The sequence below is a fragment of the Hipposideros armiger genome, unplaced genomic scaffold (genome assembly GCF_001890085.2).
Source record: "Hipposideros armiger isolate ML-2016 unplaced genomic scaffold, ASM189008v1 scaffold_156, whole genome shotgun sequence".
Taxonomy (NCBI): domain Eukaryota; kingdom Metazoa; phylum Chordata; class Mammalia; order Chiroptera; family Hipposideridae; genus Hipposideros; species Hipposideros armiger.
In genome coordinates, this window is record NW_017731506.1 from 714685 (window position 1) to 727244 (window position 12560).

General features: G+C 38.1%; 1 protein-coding gene across 1 annotated transcript in view; it reads left to right on the top strand.

Annotated features, from left to right (window-relative positions):
• LVRN (laeverin) overlaps positions 1–11841 on the top strand; it is a 78255-nt gene extending 66414 nt beyond the window's left edge. The window contains exons 14-16 of the mRNA XM_019651239.1: positions 193–330; positions 6709–6784; positions 10537–11841. Of these exons, the coding sequence (XP_019506784.1) occupies positions 193–330; positions 6709–6784; positions 10537–10677 (355 nt within the window). The 3' untranslated portion in view covers positions 10678–11841. The remainder of the gene's footprint in view (positions 1–192; positions 331–6708; positions 6785–10536) is intronic.
• Positions 11842–12560: the final 719 nt, after the last annotated feature.

Genomic DNA, 12560 nt, shown 5'->3' on the forward strand with positions numbered 1-12560 from the left:
TACTTTGAAAGCTCCTGGTGGAAGAATGCAGTTAATAAACCAAAGGGAGAAAAATAGAAATGTGCTAAGAATTAATAAATATTTGTGAATCATTAACTTAAAATCATATGGGATTTTCATTCCATTTATTTAAATTAACTTTTTATATTGGATAATTTTTACATGTTTATCTTCTGCGAATGCATTTTGTAGATATATGGAGTATGCCATCACTACATCTCCATCCACTTTTGATGAAAGAAATATAATTGAAGATGTGGCAGAATCTGAAGTTGGCCGGTACATAGTTAAGGATTTTTTGGTCAACAATTGGCAAGCTGTGAATGAAAGGTAAGAAGGAAGTGTGAGGCCTCTCTTTCGTTTAGGTCATGGCTTTGGTGCTAGAAGTTCAGCTTCAGTCTGTCTAGGTCACAGAAGTCCCTTGCACTGACTGGGAAAGGGATGATTTTTTGCGCATTTAGCCTCACCACAAACTGGCTATATTATGGAAGAGGAGCTCACTTATTCCCAGTTTTGGCTTTCTGTATGAAAATGGATTTGCATGGGGCAGTTTTATACCACAATTTCCCCACTGTGCCCACTAAGAAGTTTGCCTTCAGAAACACATTTTAGAGCAAGCCACGTTTTGGGTATGATTGTACATCATCATTCATTTATTTTGTGACGTTCATCACCATATCTTTAAGACGCGACAGTGCTCATTATTGCCTGGATGTTGCTCTTGTCTTTTGTCATCTTCTTGGGAGACTCGAATGTGGGCAAAACATCCTTCCTACACCTGCTGCCCAGAACATCTTCCCCACTGGGCTGACAGCTACCCCGTCAGAGGAAGGGAGGCTCAGAGAGGTGAAGTGACTTGCCTGAAGTCACACAGCAGTACAGAGGCAGAGGCTGGACAATTTAACAGCCCAGTCAGTCATCTCTGAAGCCAGCTCCCCTTCCACCTCCTAGTCTGCCTGTCTACCCTGCTGTCTGGTTGAAGGGGGAAGGTGCATGAAATAATTAGGAAATTAAAAAAAGTACATTCCCTTTCTATATCTGGGTTCCATATTTTTGAACTTTTAAAATATTTCTCACATTTAAGATTAAATCCGCTTGCTTCCTAGCCCATCTATTGGGTAAAATATACATTGACATCAAATATCAGATAGCATGCCCTCGATGGTTTGTCCTTTAAGGACATTATTTAACCATACATTCCTAATAGTCACATACTGTAGAGTTAGCAGACACAAAGTAGCCAGTAGTTCAGATCCAGGCACCTGTAAAGTTGGGAGATGCTTTTAGTAAATAAGGTTATTTGAAACAGAAAGTATATTTAGAATAAAAATGTTTAAGAATATGAATATGGTTCTCTTAAAGTAAAATAATGAATGGGGTGTTTTTTGGGGTGTGTGTGTGAATGTTTATTGAACACTTTTACAACACCAAAAACTGTGGCTTAAATCAGAAATTAAAAACGTGTAGATTAAATCTGTTTTGCACAGACCATTTTTATGGCTCATCAGTGGTACACACATAGCCTGCTCACATACTGAGAAAATTGTCTTTATCTCCTGTTTCAAATTATCATTTAGATTCATTGCTTCAGAGGGCCTTATGAATTCCTTAACTTTTCTGGGATCCCTAACACCTTGGGGGTAAATGGTGTTTCCATTTTTGCTTAAATCATTAAAGATAATCCCTTCCTTCCTAGGTCCAACTCCTCACTGGGAATTTGGGAGTTGGGCTATACATCAGAATTATTTACAGAGGCCCCCTTGTTCTATTTGGTTTCAGAGATTCCAGCCTCCTAGAGTTTATCTGTTAGCTTCGGTTCCCTCTCCCTGGAGCTTGTAAGAAAAGTTCATCCCCATGCTCACTCTAGCTCTGACATGCCTGGCTTTGCCAGGTCTGTAAAGCCGTCTGCCTGGCCTCTTGCTGTTGCAGTCATATTGCCCAAGGTCATTCACTTCTACAACAGTCCTTGACTGTTTTCTTTCAGAGCTTCCTGCTGAACAACCTAGTAGCAATTTTGGAATTAAAATGTTGAGAGAGCAGCTCCTTGAAGAAATACAGTCCTGATTTTCCTGAGGGCCAAACTTGTTGTAATCACCATAGCCTGTCACATCCTTCATTTCTCCTAACTCACTGATGAGCCCTGAAGGAAACAGGTTCACGTCCAGGCTTAGGATTTAGTAGTGCCTGGCATTTGGTGTGCACTTGTAAGTGTTAAGGGTTGGGTGTATATTATTGTTGTGGCTCAGGTGACATGGTGTCTGTCAGCCACAGACCATATGCACCATCAGCAGAAACCAAACACTTCTAATGGGGCAGAGCCTGAGAATCACCTGGAGTGGCTAAGCAACCAAAAGACACCCAAGCTCACCAATCCCTTTAAATTCAGAATCTGCCAGAATAGGGCAGGAAATCCGCACCTTCCACTAGCTCCCTGGGTGACTCTGGTATAGTTTAACATGGAACCAATTGATTACCAGATTAAAAAATTATCTAAGGCTGCATTGCTCAACATGATAGCCATGAGCGAACATGTAAATATTTAAATTTAAATGAATTAAAGTTAAATAAAATTTAAAATTCCATTCCTCAGTTGCACTACCTTGTTTTAAGTGGTCACTGTGGCCAGTAGCTACCATAGTAGACAGCTCAAATATTGAATATTTCCATCATTGCAGACAGTTCAGCTGGATGGTGTTGCTTGCTGTGGTAAACCAGCCTTCATTTCAGTTTTTCCTCTCTTCATATACCATACACAGCATATGTGCCAGTTAAGCCCCCCAAATAGCTCTGAGCAACTCATGGGAAACATTGCTGTCAATTGAAGGGACTTTAAGTGGGTTTTAATTTTTATTCCTCAAAGAGAACAGGAACATGTTGGCAAAACTATCTGCAAAGTCCATTGTCTAGCAATTTATTTAAATGATCTACATAGCTGTATTAAATTAGAGATGGAATTTTTTCTAAAAACTCTAAATGGGCCTTATCCTTATCCCCAAGAAGTTCCTAGAATTATAAATGCATGAACTTTTAACCATGGCTTGAATATTTTTCTTTTGTGAACAAAATGCTATGCTCCTAAAATAGATGCCTATTCTATTTATGGGGAATTCATCTCAGTTCACTCTTACACATTAATGTCTGGTACAAAAAAGGCTTTCAGATTCAAATAAATGTGCTTTCTACATCTAATACATTTATTTTTAGGGTTCAGTTTATATTCACCACTCTTGCTCGAAATTTTGTAAATGATTTTGTTTAAGTAGATAGTAATAATATTTATGGATTATTAGAAGGAAATAAATAACAATTTAAAAAATTAATAATTAAAATGTGATATACACTAAACATGGCACAGGAATCTTTAAACATCAGAATTTTTAATTATCATTTATTAAAGTTACATTTGACATGAATATGTATATTTTATTAATCTTCTTATCATGATAGAGTATAAAAGTATAAGTAAACAAATGCTTATGACAAATTTTTTATTAATAATGTGGGACAGGTTTATTCTGAATTTGCTGAGCTGTAACTGACCACTTGCAAGTTGGTACTGAAATTAGTGTTTCTCCAGTGTGTTCCACTGAGCATTATCAATGGAAGATGTTGATAAGCCCTCTGTTAACAAGGAAGACAGTAGCCCAATCAGTTTGGAAACTGTCTGTTTTAACCTCCACTTTTGCAAATTCACAGTATATGTTAGCATTGTAAAGGCTCCAAGAAGCCCTGTAGAAGGAAATCTAGAGTTTCCCACATATTTTGCCTAGCATCTTACAGCTGTAATCCTGCTACATACTGTATATGCTAATGTACACAAAGTGTTATTTTGCCAGTAGATCAGTTGTACCTGGAGAAAGACAGAAAAGGAAGTTCTTCAACCCAATCATCTGGAATTGTAACTAGAACAACATCTATTTGTTGTTTGCCTCTTAGCATTTACGCGTTGGTTTCTTCGTCTATAAAATGAAAGGCATGTATTTGATCAATTCTAAGGTTCTTTCTAATAATAACATGTTTTGGTTTTTCTATGCCAGGGCACGATTAGTTCAAGCTGCTGTCAAGGATATAAACTGATTAGGGTGTAGTGCCTGATAGGTGCTGTAGAGGAAAGATGGAGAGGGCTTTGGGGATTCAAAGGGAAGAAAGGGACTGTGGAAAAAGTCGCCTTCCACATGGAAGGACTGGAAGACTGAGTTGGTACTGGTCACCTTCACTGGCGGGAGCTGAGGGCACTGGGGAGGTGGAGGAGGTAGGGCTGGCCAAGTGTTAGAGCCGAGGACACTGCCAGTAGCGTTTCTGGAGCATCTGCCCCCCTCAACCAGGCCCAGAATTCTCCTCAGGAAGCCTAATCTAAAAATCTATTTTAGAATATTTGATTGAATAAAGCACCTTCGACTTGGTCCTGCCCGCTCACTCCCATGTGCAGGCCCTGCACTGGTTGCTGTGGGATAATTAGTTAACCCCCCAAAGAAGATCTTTTGAGTACTGACCCAAAAGAAGGAACCTCCACTGACTATAAGGACATCTTTCAGGTTACAGGAAAATCAATATACTTGTGTATACACGTATATCAGTTGTAGATAGATTTTATGGAAGAATGTGTGAATAGAGATGGAGTAATAGGATTTTTGTGATTTGTTATTGGCTCTTGTCTTTATGTTAATTAGAATATATTTGACTACTAGTGGGATAAACTATTCGTACTGTAAATATTTTTGTTCAGTAATATTTAGAAGGGATTGCTCTCACAACGAGAGTGACTGAAAAATCTCTCATCTTGAATGAAGCCTATGAAAACAGGAAGAAATTAAGTGTGCCAGGTACTCTGATAGGTGCGTCAACATACATTATCTCATTTAATCTCAGAGCAATGCTTCTAACTCTATGTTATTCCCCACTTTTACAAATTATAAGTTGCCCAAGGTAACGTCATACTGAGCCCTGCCTCTTGGGGTAAACTTTTTCCTGGATCTGTTAGAAAATCACACATTTAGCACCCTAGGTAGTTTTCCTCTGTTTTCTACTTTTCTACTTTTTTTAAAAAATTAAGGTTGGAACTCAGTTTCTTGGTAAATTTTGCCAAGTTTCTTGAGTCATCTCACAGGCTTTTTATATCTGGCCAATAAAACCGGAGCACTATGAAATATTTCCACTTTCCTCATAGAAACAAGTTTGCTTGCCTGACTTATATGTAGACTGTCTTCATTTTGTTCATGCGGACACAGTTTACGTTATAGCTGGGAACTTAAGAACAAAAGCACTGTCTTTTTCTTTGTGTATCATGCCAATCTTAACTCTTGCAATTTTTAATTTCAAGTATATATTTCTGAAGTAAATCAATTGTGTGTATTAACTATTCAGGCAGTTCAGCCATTTCTTGTTCAATCCATTATATTAACCCTATTTTAATTTTCTTTCTTTTTTAATGCATCAGTCTTTATTTACATTTTTAACCACACCACCACTCTGGGTAGGTATGTATCTGCTCTTTCTCCATAGCAAAACTTCATGGCTGTTTAAAAGATGATTCTCATTGGGTGTTCAAGGACATTAAACTAAAGAGGAAGTTTCAATGACCTGTTTGAGGGCGTATGAATAGAGCCAGGTACTTAGCCTTGAGTGATCACCAACATTTGGAGACTCTCAGAAGATATGGATCCTCTCTCCAAAAAGTGTATACAAATACAAAGTTTTAAATAAGCTTTCAGGGTATTTTAGTTAGAGTTTCTGAAACTGATCTCATTTTAACTACTATTTTTTAAGGGGCATAATTTGCATATTTACTTACACTCATAAATTTTCTTAATTTGAGGTATGTGACATTTAACCACCGCATTTAAAAAGATAAAAACAGTTGTCATTGTTATTGTTTTTAAGAAGTACTCTTTACACTTAAGTAAGCTTTAAAAGCTACATGTTACACAAATGAGTATTGAACTATAAATATTTTTTAGTGCTAATAGAATTTTCCTAATAGTGCTAATAGATTTTCTATTAAAAGATGAAGGTAAACTAATTCATACATGTTTTCTCTTAGATTTGGGAAATAAGAATTAAAAGGGGCTGTATACTTAGCATTTATTTGGCATACAAAATGTAACGAATTTTGCCATGTGTAATGCTCACCAAATATTTTTGGCCCAAACTTTCAGGGAAAAAAATCTTTCATTTTAATTCAAATTTGTATTTGTTTACATTTAGGTACGTGTTTTTTTGTATTTATAAAGGAATTATATTTTGAATTTATAAAGGAATTTTAGCATTTATTTTTTAACATAATATGGTACAAGAAATTTTATGTAACAAATCATTACAAAACACAAGAACAGATACAAGGTACAAGAAATTTTATGTACTGGTAACAAATGTACGATATTTACACATCATAGAAGGCCAAGAACTCTTCGTCTTTGCAAGTTCGTCCTAAGTTCAACAAAAACGGATTATCGCATTCCTAGGTATTATTTGCATACAGATATCATTATTGATTTCTAGAGTTACACTTTTAACTCATAAGCACAAATAAAAGAATTAAAAACATTTATATAGATACAGAATTGGTACTACCCATGTATGATGTGCATCCTTATTTTTCCCTTACAGATTTGGGGAAAAAAAGTGCATTATATGAGTATAGGGCAAAATATGGTAGCTTTGTCTTGGAAAACATTTCCCAACCCTGATGAGCATCTTGTTGCTTTGTAGGTATGGACCACAATCATTGATTATTCTGATGTATATAATAGGGAGAACCATAAGTACAGATTTACAGATCATGGAGGTAAGTACTTTAGATATTGTGAATTATAATAATAATTTGGAAGCCACTTTTTGTGTAATTTGGAGTTGCTATAATTAAAAAATAATATGCTTATCTGAATTACTACATTCTGTGCTCCCACTGGTGCTACTAGAACTGCATGAAGTCTTTTTTAATTCTATCTTGTTTCTGAAATGGAGACTGTCCTTGTTTATGGAGTGTTGGGCTTCACCCTTTCTGACCTAAATTACTGCAGTAGACTGGCCCTGGCTACCTGCCCCAGGCTGGGTTTGCCTCTATCCACCCTTCACATTGCTGCCAGCCACTGCCCTGCTCCCAAAGCTTCAGTAACTTATCAAAGTTTGTAGGAAATTTAAAAACCCTTTCATTAGCACACGAAGCTCTGCATGATCTGGCCCCTGCCTTACTTTCTAACTTCATTTTTGCCCATCTCACCACTGAGTATGAGAGATCAACAGAGACAGACACCTCCAAACACTTTTCCTCTGGCTGTACTCTACCACTTACAGATTTTTTGAAGTTAATCATGTTGTTTTACATTTGCTAGATTTCAGAAAAACTCTACCTTCTCTCTGGTGTGCTCTCCCTACCCCTGTCCTTGGCCAGATAATTCCTAATCATCCTGTAAGTCCCTGCTCTAACCACCTATTCTAGGGATTTTTTAATGAACTGATTTACACCCTCTCCTCCTCCATGTTCCCAAGTCATCCTATGAATATCTTTGTCATAGCTCTTACCACATGATACTATAGTCAGTGTGTAAACATGTCTACCCCATGAGGTTAAACTGAGCTCCATAAGGAATGAGACCATATTTTCATCATATCTGTATTCTGGAACCTAACTAGTCTCTGCTTTCCTCTGGGCTGACTTTCTTCTTGGTCAGGTTTTCTCCATATTGAGGCAATCCTAGCTCCAGGCTATGTGATCCTTAGTGCCCCCATTTGTAGAAGAAGAAATCCTTTCTCACCCAGCGTCAAGTTCCAGCCCTGGAGGAAGGACCCTTTTTGGTCCTGCTTGGGTCACATGTATGAATCACTGTGTCCAGGGGAAATAAAATACTCTGATTGGCCTAGCCTGGGTCATGCACCCATATTTGGACCCAAAGCCACCCAAACCACAGGCACTGAGATAGTGGAGGGGTAGTTCTGGAAGGAAAAGGGGATCTTATAACCACAAAATAAATTGAGGAGCAAAAGCAAATGTCTACAAAAAAGCCACAGACACACACAGACACAGTAAAACGAGTAAAATATAAATATAATCTCTACACACCCAGTAGCGTGGGTAAAATTAGAAAGATTTACAATACCAAATGTTGGCAATGATATAAAGCAACTGGAACTCTCTTATCCTGCTGATGGGAATGTAACATGGTACAACTACTTTGGAAAACAGGCAGAATTTTAAAATATCAATTAGACACATATGTCCAACCATTTCCACTTTTAGATTTTTACTCAAGAGAAATGAAAACCTATGTCCATACAAAGACTTGTACATGAATGTTTATATTGGGTCGTCGGGAAAGTCATGGCGTATTTTTCTATGTTTTTCAATGCAAAAATATGTCATGACTTTCCCGACGACCCAATAGTGGTTTTACTCACATAAGTTTCCAAACTGGAAACCATCTAAATGTCCATCAGTAGGTGAATGGACAAGGAAAATGTAGTATATCCACAAAATTAAATACTATCCCACAATTTTTAAAAAAAGGGACAAGTTTGTATAGCAACATGGATGAATCTCAAGATGATTGTGCTGAGTAAAAGAAACCAGACACTTTCTAGGAAATGCAAACTAATCTTCAGTTTCTCGCAAACTAATCTTTAGTGACAAAGGCAAATCAGTAGTTGCCTTGGACAGAGAGAGGGAGGCCCACAGAAGGGCATGAAGAGACTCGTATGGGTGATGGAAATGGACTGTGTCTTGATTGTGGCTTTGGCGTTACAGGTGTGTATGATGATCGAAACTCAAGTGTACACTTTATGTGGATACAGTTTATTGTACATAAATTTCATCTCAGTAAAGTTGATTACAATTTAAAAAAAAATACACAAATACAAATTAACCATGGCCTGGAACTATATTAGTAAAAAGAGAAAGGGCCTGTGTAAATAGAAAGGAAAATCAATTCCCCTGTCCCAGCAAGTAAACAAATAAATGCTTAGGTCAAATAGCCCTAAAATTTAATCCGAACAAAACAAAAAAAAAAAAGAGAGAGAAGCAGTCAGTTACATAGTTGTTGTTATGAGCCAGGGGAAGAATTGATCATTCCTGAAGGAATTATCTTTGTTTGGGTTTGACCTGCCTGTGGCTGAGCTGTCAGGGCCTGATTGATTAGGGATTCCCTGGACAAGAAAGTGAAGGGCACACCCAGAAATGCTGGAATGAAAGCTCCTAGACTCAAGACTGGGTTTGTATTGGTATTTTCTAAGTGCATCAGTTCATCCTTGTCTCTACAGAACCCAGTAAAGTTTAGTTATTGTTGTTGTTTAATGAATGAATGACGATTATATACACTTAGCAGTCTTCAAAGCTCCAAAGCTCTGTAGTCACTCATACTTTATTTTTAAAAAATGCAAAAGTGGGTTTAGCAGTGATTAAATTTTTGCAATTTTGAAAACAAGTAAATTAGCATTTATGAATATCCTTGTCAAAAACCTACTAATGCCCAGTAGTCCTCATATAATGTATTAGTTCACATGATAATACAGAAAATACTTACTGAAAAGAAAATGAAAAGAAAGCAGTTTCTATACACTCTTTGCTTCTCTTGCTCTTGTCTTTATATTCTACCCTGCTGGAGCCTGGCCTCCCTCTCAAGCATGCATGAAGCCCCACCTACAATCTGGTAGACCCTTACTCCCCTCCCACCCACTGCAGGTGCACAAACCCCTCCCCTCACACCCACTACAGGTGCACAATAATATGGGGCTGTGGGCATTTGGCTTCCACTGCCTGGCAGGTGTGGGCAGGTGTGGGAGTGGCTGGGAGGTTTATTTCTGATTCCTTAACCTACTTTTTCCTAGAGCCTTCCTTTTCTTTTACATTGTAATTAGCCTTGATAGCCCTATTACTACTCAATTTCGAGTGCATTATGGTTTTAGGTGACATTTTATGAGCTGGTCTGCGTACATTGTCATCTCACGTGTTGAGTTCTGATTCATTGACAAAGAAACAGACTTTCGGAGTACAACTAGTCAGTTGGGGTCTGGTTTGTACATAATATTGCAGCATTGTATGTTCCCATAACTGAATGCCTGACTTCACTCAATGAAGGAATTTAGCCAAGGGACAAATCCACTACTTAAATATTCTTTAAATAAAGGATAACATTTGTAAAGACACAGATGTTATGTGCCAGTTTTGAGCTTTGGAAGTTGCAAAGTTCCTTCTGAGATAAAAAATCTCGCTGTATCTCTGTCCATAAATCTTGTGTAGTAACCAGTATGCATTCAGTAAATGTTTATTGAGCACCTACTATGTGCTTGGGGAATATGGCAGTGAATAAAATAGATGACAATCCCACTTCATGGGTCTACCAGTCTGCATTTGATTCTTCTGATGTAGGTGGTCTTCACATTTTCTCAGTCACATTCTCCCCAGGGACACACAATCTAGGGGTGCACATTTCTGCCCATTCTTACTGTCATCAGCCATTTGCAAAATCATGTTGCAACTTAGCATGAGCGCTGTCTTATTAAATGAGAAGATAGATTGCCCTGACGGTCTCTTTGTCCTTCCAGCTGCAGCAGTTTTTCAGTCCCATGTTGGAGGAACACCAGAGGCTCGCAGTTTATGCCAAATTACAGACAATAAAGAACGGAAATCTGAAAAACAGAAACCGAAATTCCAGGATAGCTGCATGGCTTCGGAAAAACACATAATTTAGTGTCCACTTTCAGCATTCCCCTTGCATATTATAATGTAGCTTGCTCACAGTTTTGTATTCCAATACTTTGTGAGTCTAGAAAACCACATGTTTTGTTATTTGTATTTCAGTCACATTTACTACTCAAGAGTCCTGTTCTTCCCATGTTGTCCTGTTGGCACTGACGCTCAGTGATTGCTCAGGATTTTGCCAACACTGCTGTATTTCTGGGGAAGATTTCACTTCACGTTGGGCTATGAAACCACAGAATTTACTTTAAATGCCTTATAAAAACAAATTTACCTTAGAAAGACTTGTTTATTCTGTTGCAAAGGCCAGTGGAATATTAAATCACCGGCTAAATGAGCACATTCTTTTCTGAGGGAAATACAGATTTGCAATACTCTAGGGTTTATTTAGTTCAATATTTAAAAGAATATTGAGCAAATAACACAACAGTGTAAAAAAAAAAAAGAAAAGAAACCAGAAAAATCATATTCACTGGAAGACAGAAAAGCCAAAGAAAAGGAAGTTTTTAAAAGAAGGAACAGGCAATTTTATGAGCCATGTTAGTGCCCTCCAAGCAGGAAACATGCCGTCTCCTGCCTATTTCTCTTTTCCCACAGTGCCTAATGTATCATGCCACACTTCACTGGCTATGGAACTTATGGTGCTACAAAAAGACCCAGAATCGCAGGAGTCCCTAAAGTGCCTTTATGCTCGCTGCTGTGGAGGACAGAATGGAGAGGGAGGCTCTGCCCGGAAGCTCTTGACTGTGCGAGTTTACCTGTGGGACGAACACTCTTTCAGCCAAAGTTTATGAGCAAAAATAATGATGTCAACGGACAATAGCAATTATAGGCTAATCTTTAACACAAAGGGAGATTGTCAAATAAAGAGAAATGTGGAACTAAAAGGCTAACCCGAGCACAGTCTTTACAATTTTGCACTCAGGGGGTTAAGTCTGAAATATGATTTCATTTGGCCAAATCAAACCTACTTGTAGTTTGGACAGCTTGAAACATTTTCATCAGTCACAAAGTCTGGAGTTAGCTTCGTTTTCTTACATCTGATTCAATCAGGACCGCTAAGGCAAATCATCCTACTCTAGAGTTTGTGTATATATGATTTAATTGTTAATGTTGATTTTGTTTTTGTAGACTGGGGGTAAAACTACAGATCTCCTATCTACCTCAGAGTGATATTGTAAAGATTAAGGAATATGTCAATTAAAAGTCTTTAAATATATAACCTCAATGCAATGTGATCTAAGTTGGGTTTTTTTTTCCTATTTCTTGCAAAAGTGAATGTAGCCACAAATTAAAATGCAAAACAAACATTCCCTTTCATGTTTGCTTCACAGGAGATGCTCCCTGAGTGGGAGTGGGAGGCTGAGAGTTGGCCCTGAGGACAAACCAAAGCCCAGGCTACTCAAACTTGACCATGGCATAGGTCACAAAGCTTTTTCTTTAAATTGAGAAATTTTAAATTTAAGCAATGAAATACCTCCATGTCTTCAAATTGTTACATATGAGATATCTTCCCGTGTTTTCTTAAACATAAGCTTTCCGTATTTCCTGTATTTCTTCTGATCACCAGCCTCCTTTTTCAATAACCATGTTACATTTCCTCTCAAGGGCTTTTCTCTGTCTCCTCTTCCTGTCTTCCACTTCTGCCTTCTCCCTTTCTCCCTTGGGCTCCCCTGCCTTCCTTTCCCCTTTCCAGTGACCTCTGCCTGGTTGTTCGTGTTCTTGGTCTTTCTATCCTACTGTGTTCTTATTCCTCCTAGGGCAGTGGGAGGCTGACTCTTGGGGCCCGAGTGGGCTCTGGAGCCTGCCTGTTCCCGCGTGATGCCAAGCACTGCCTGATCCGACCAAGAAGCACATAGGCAGAGCTCTC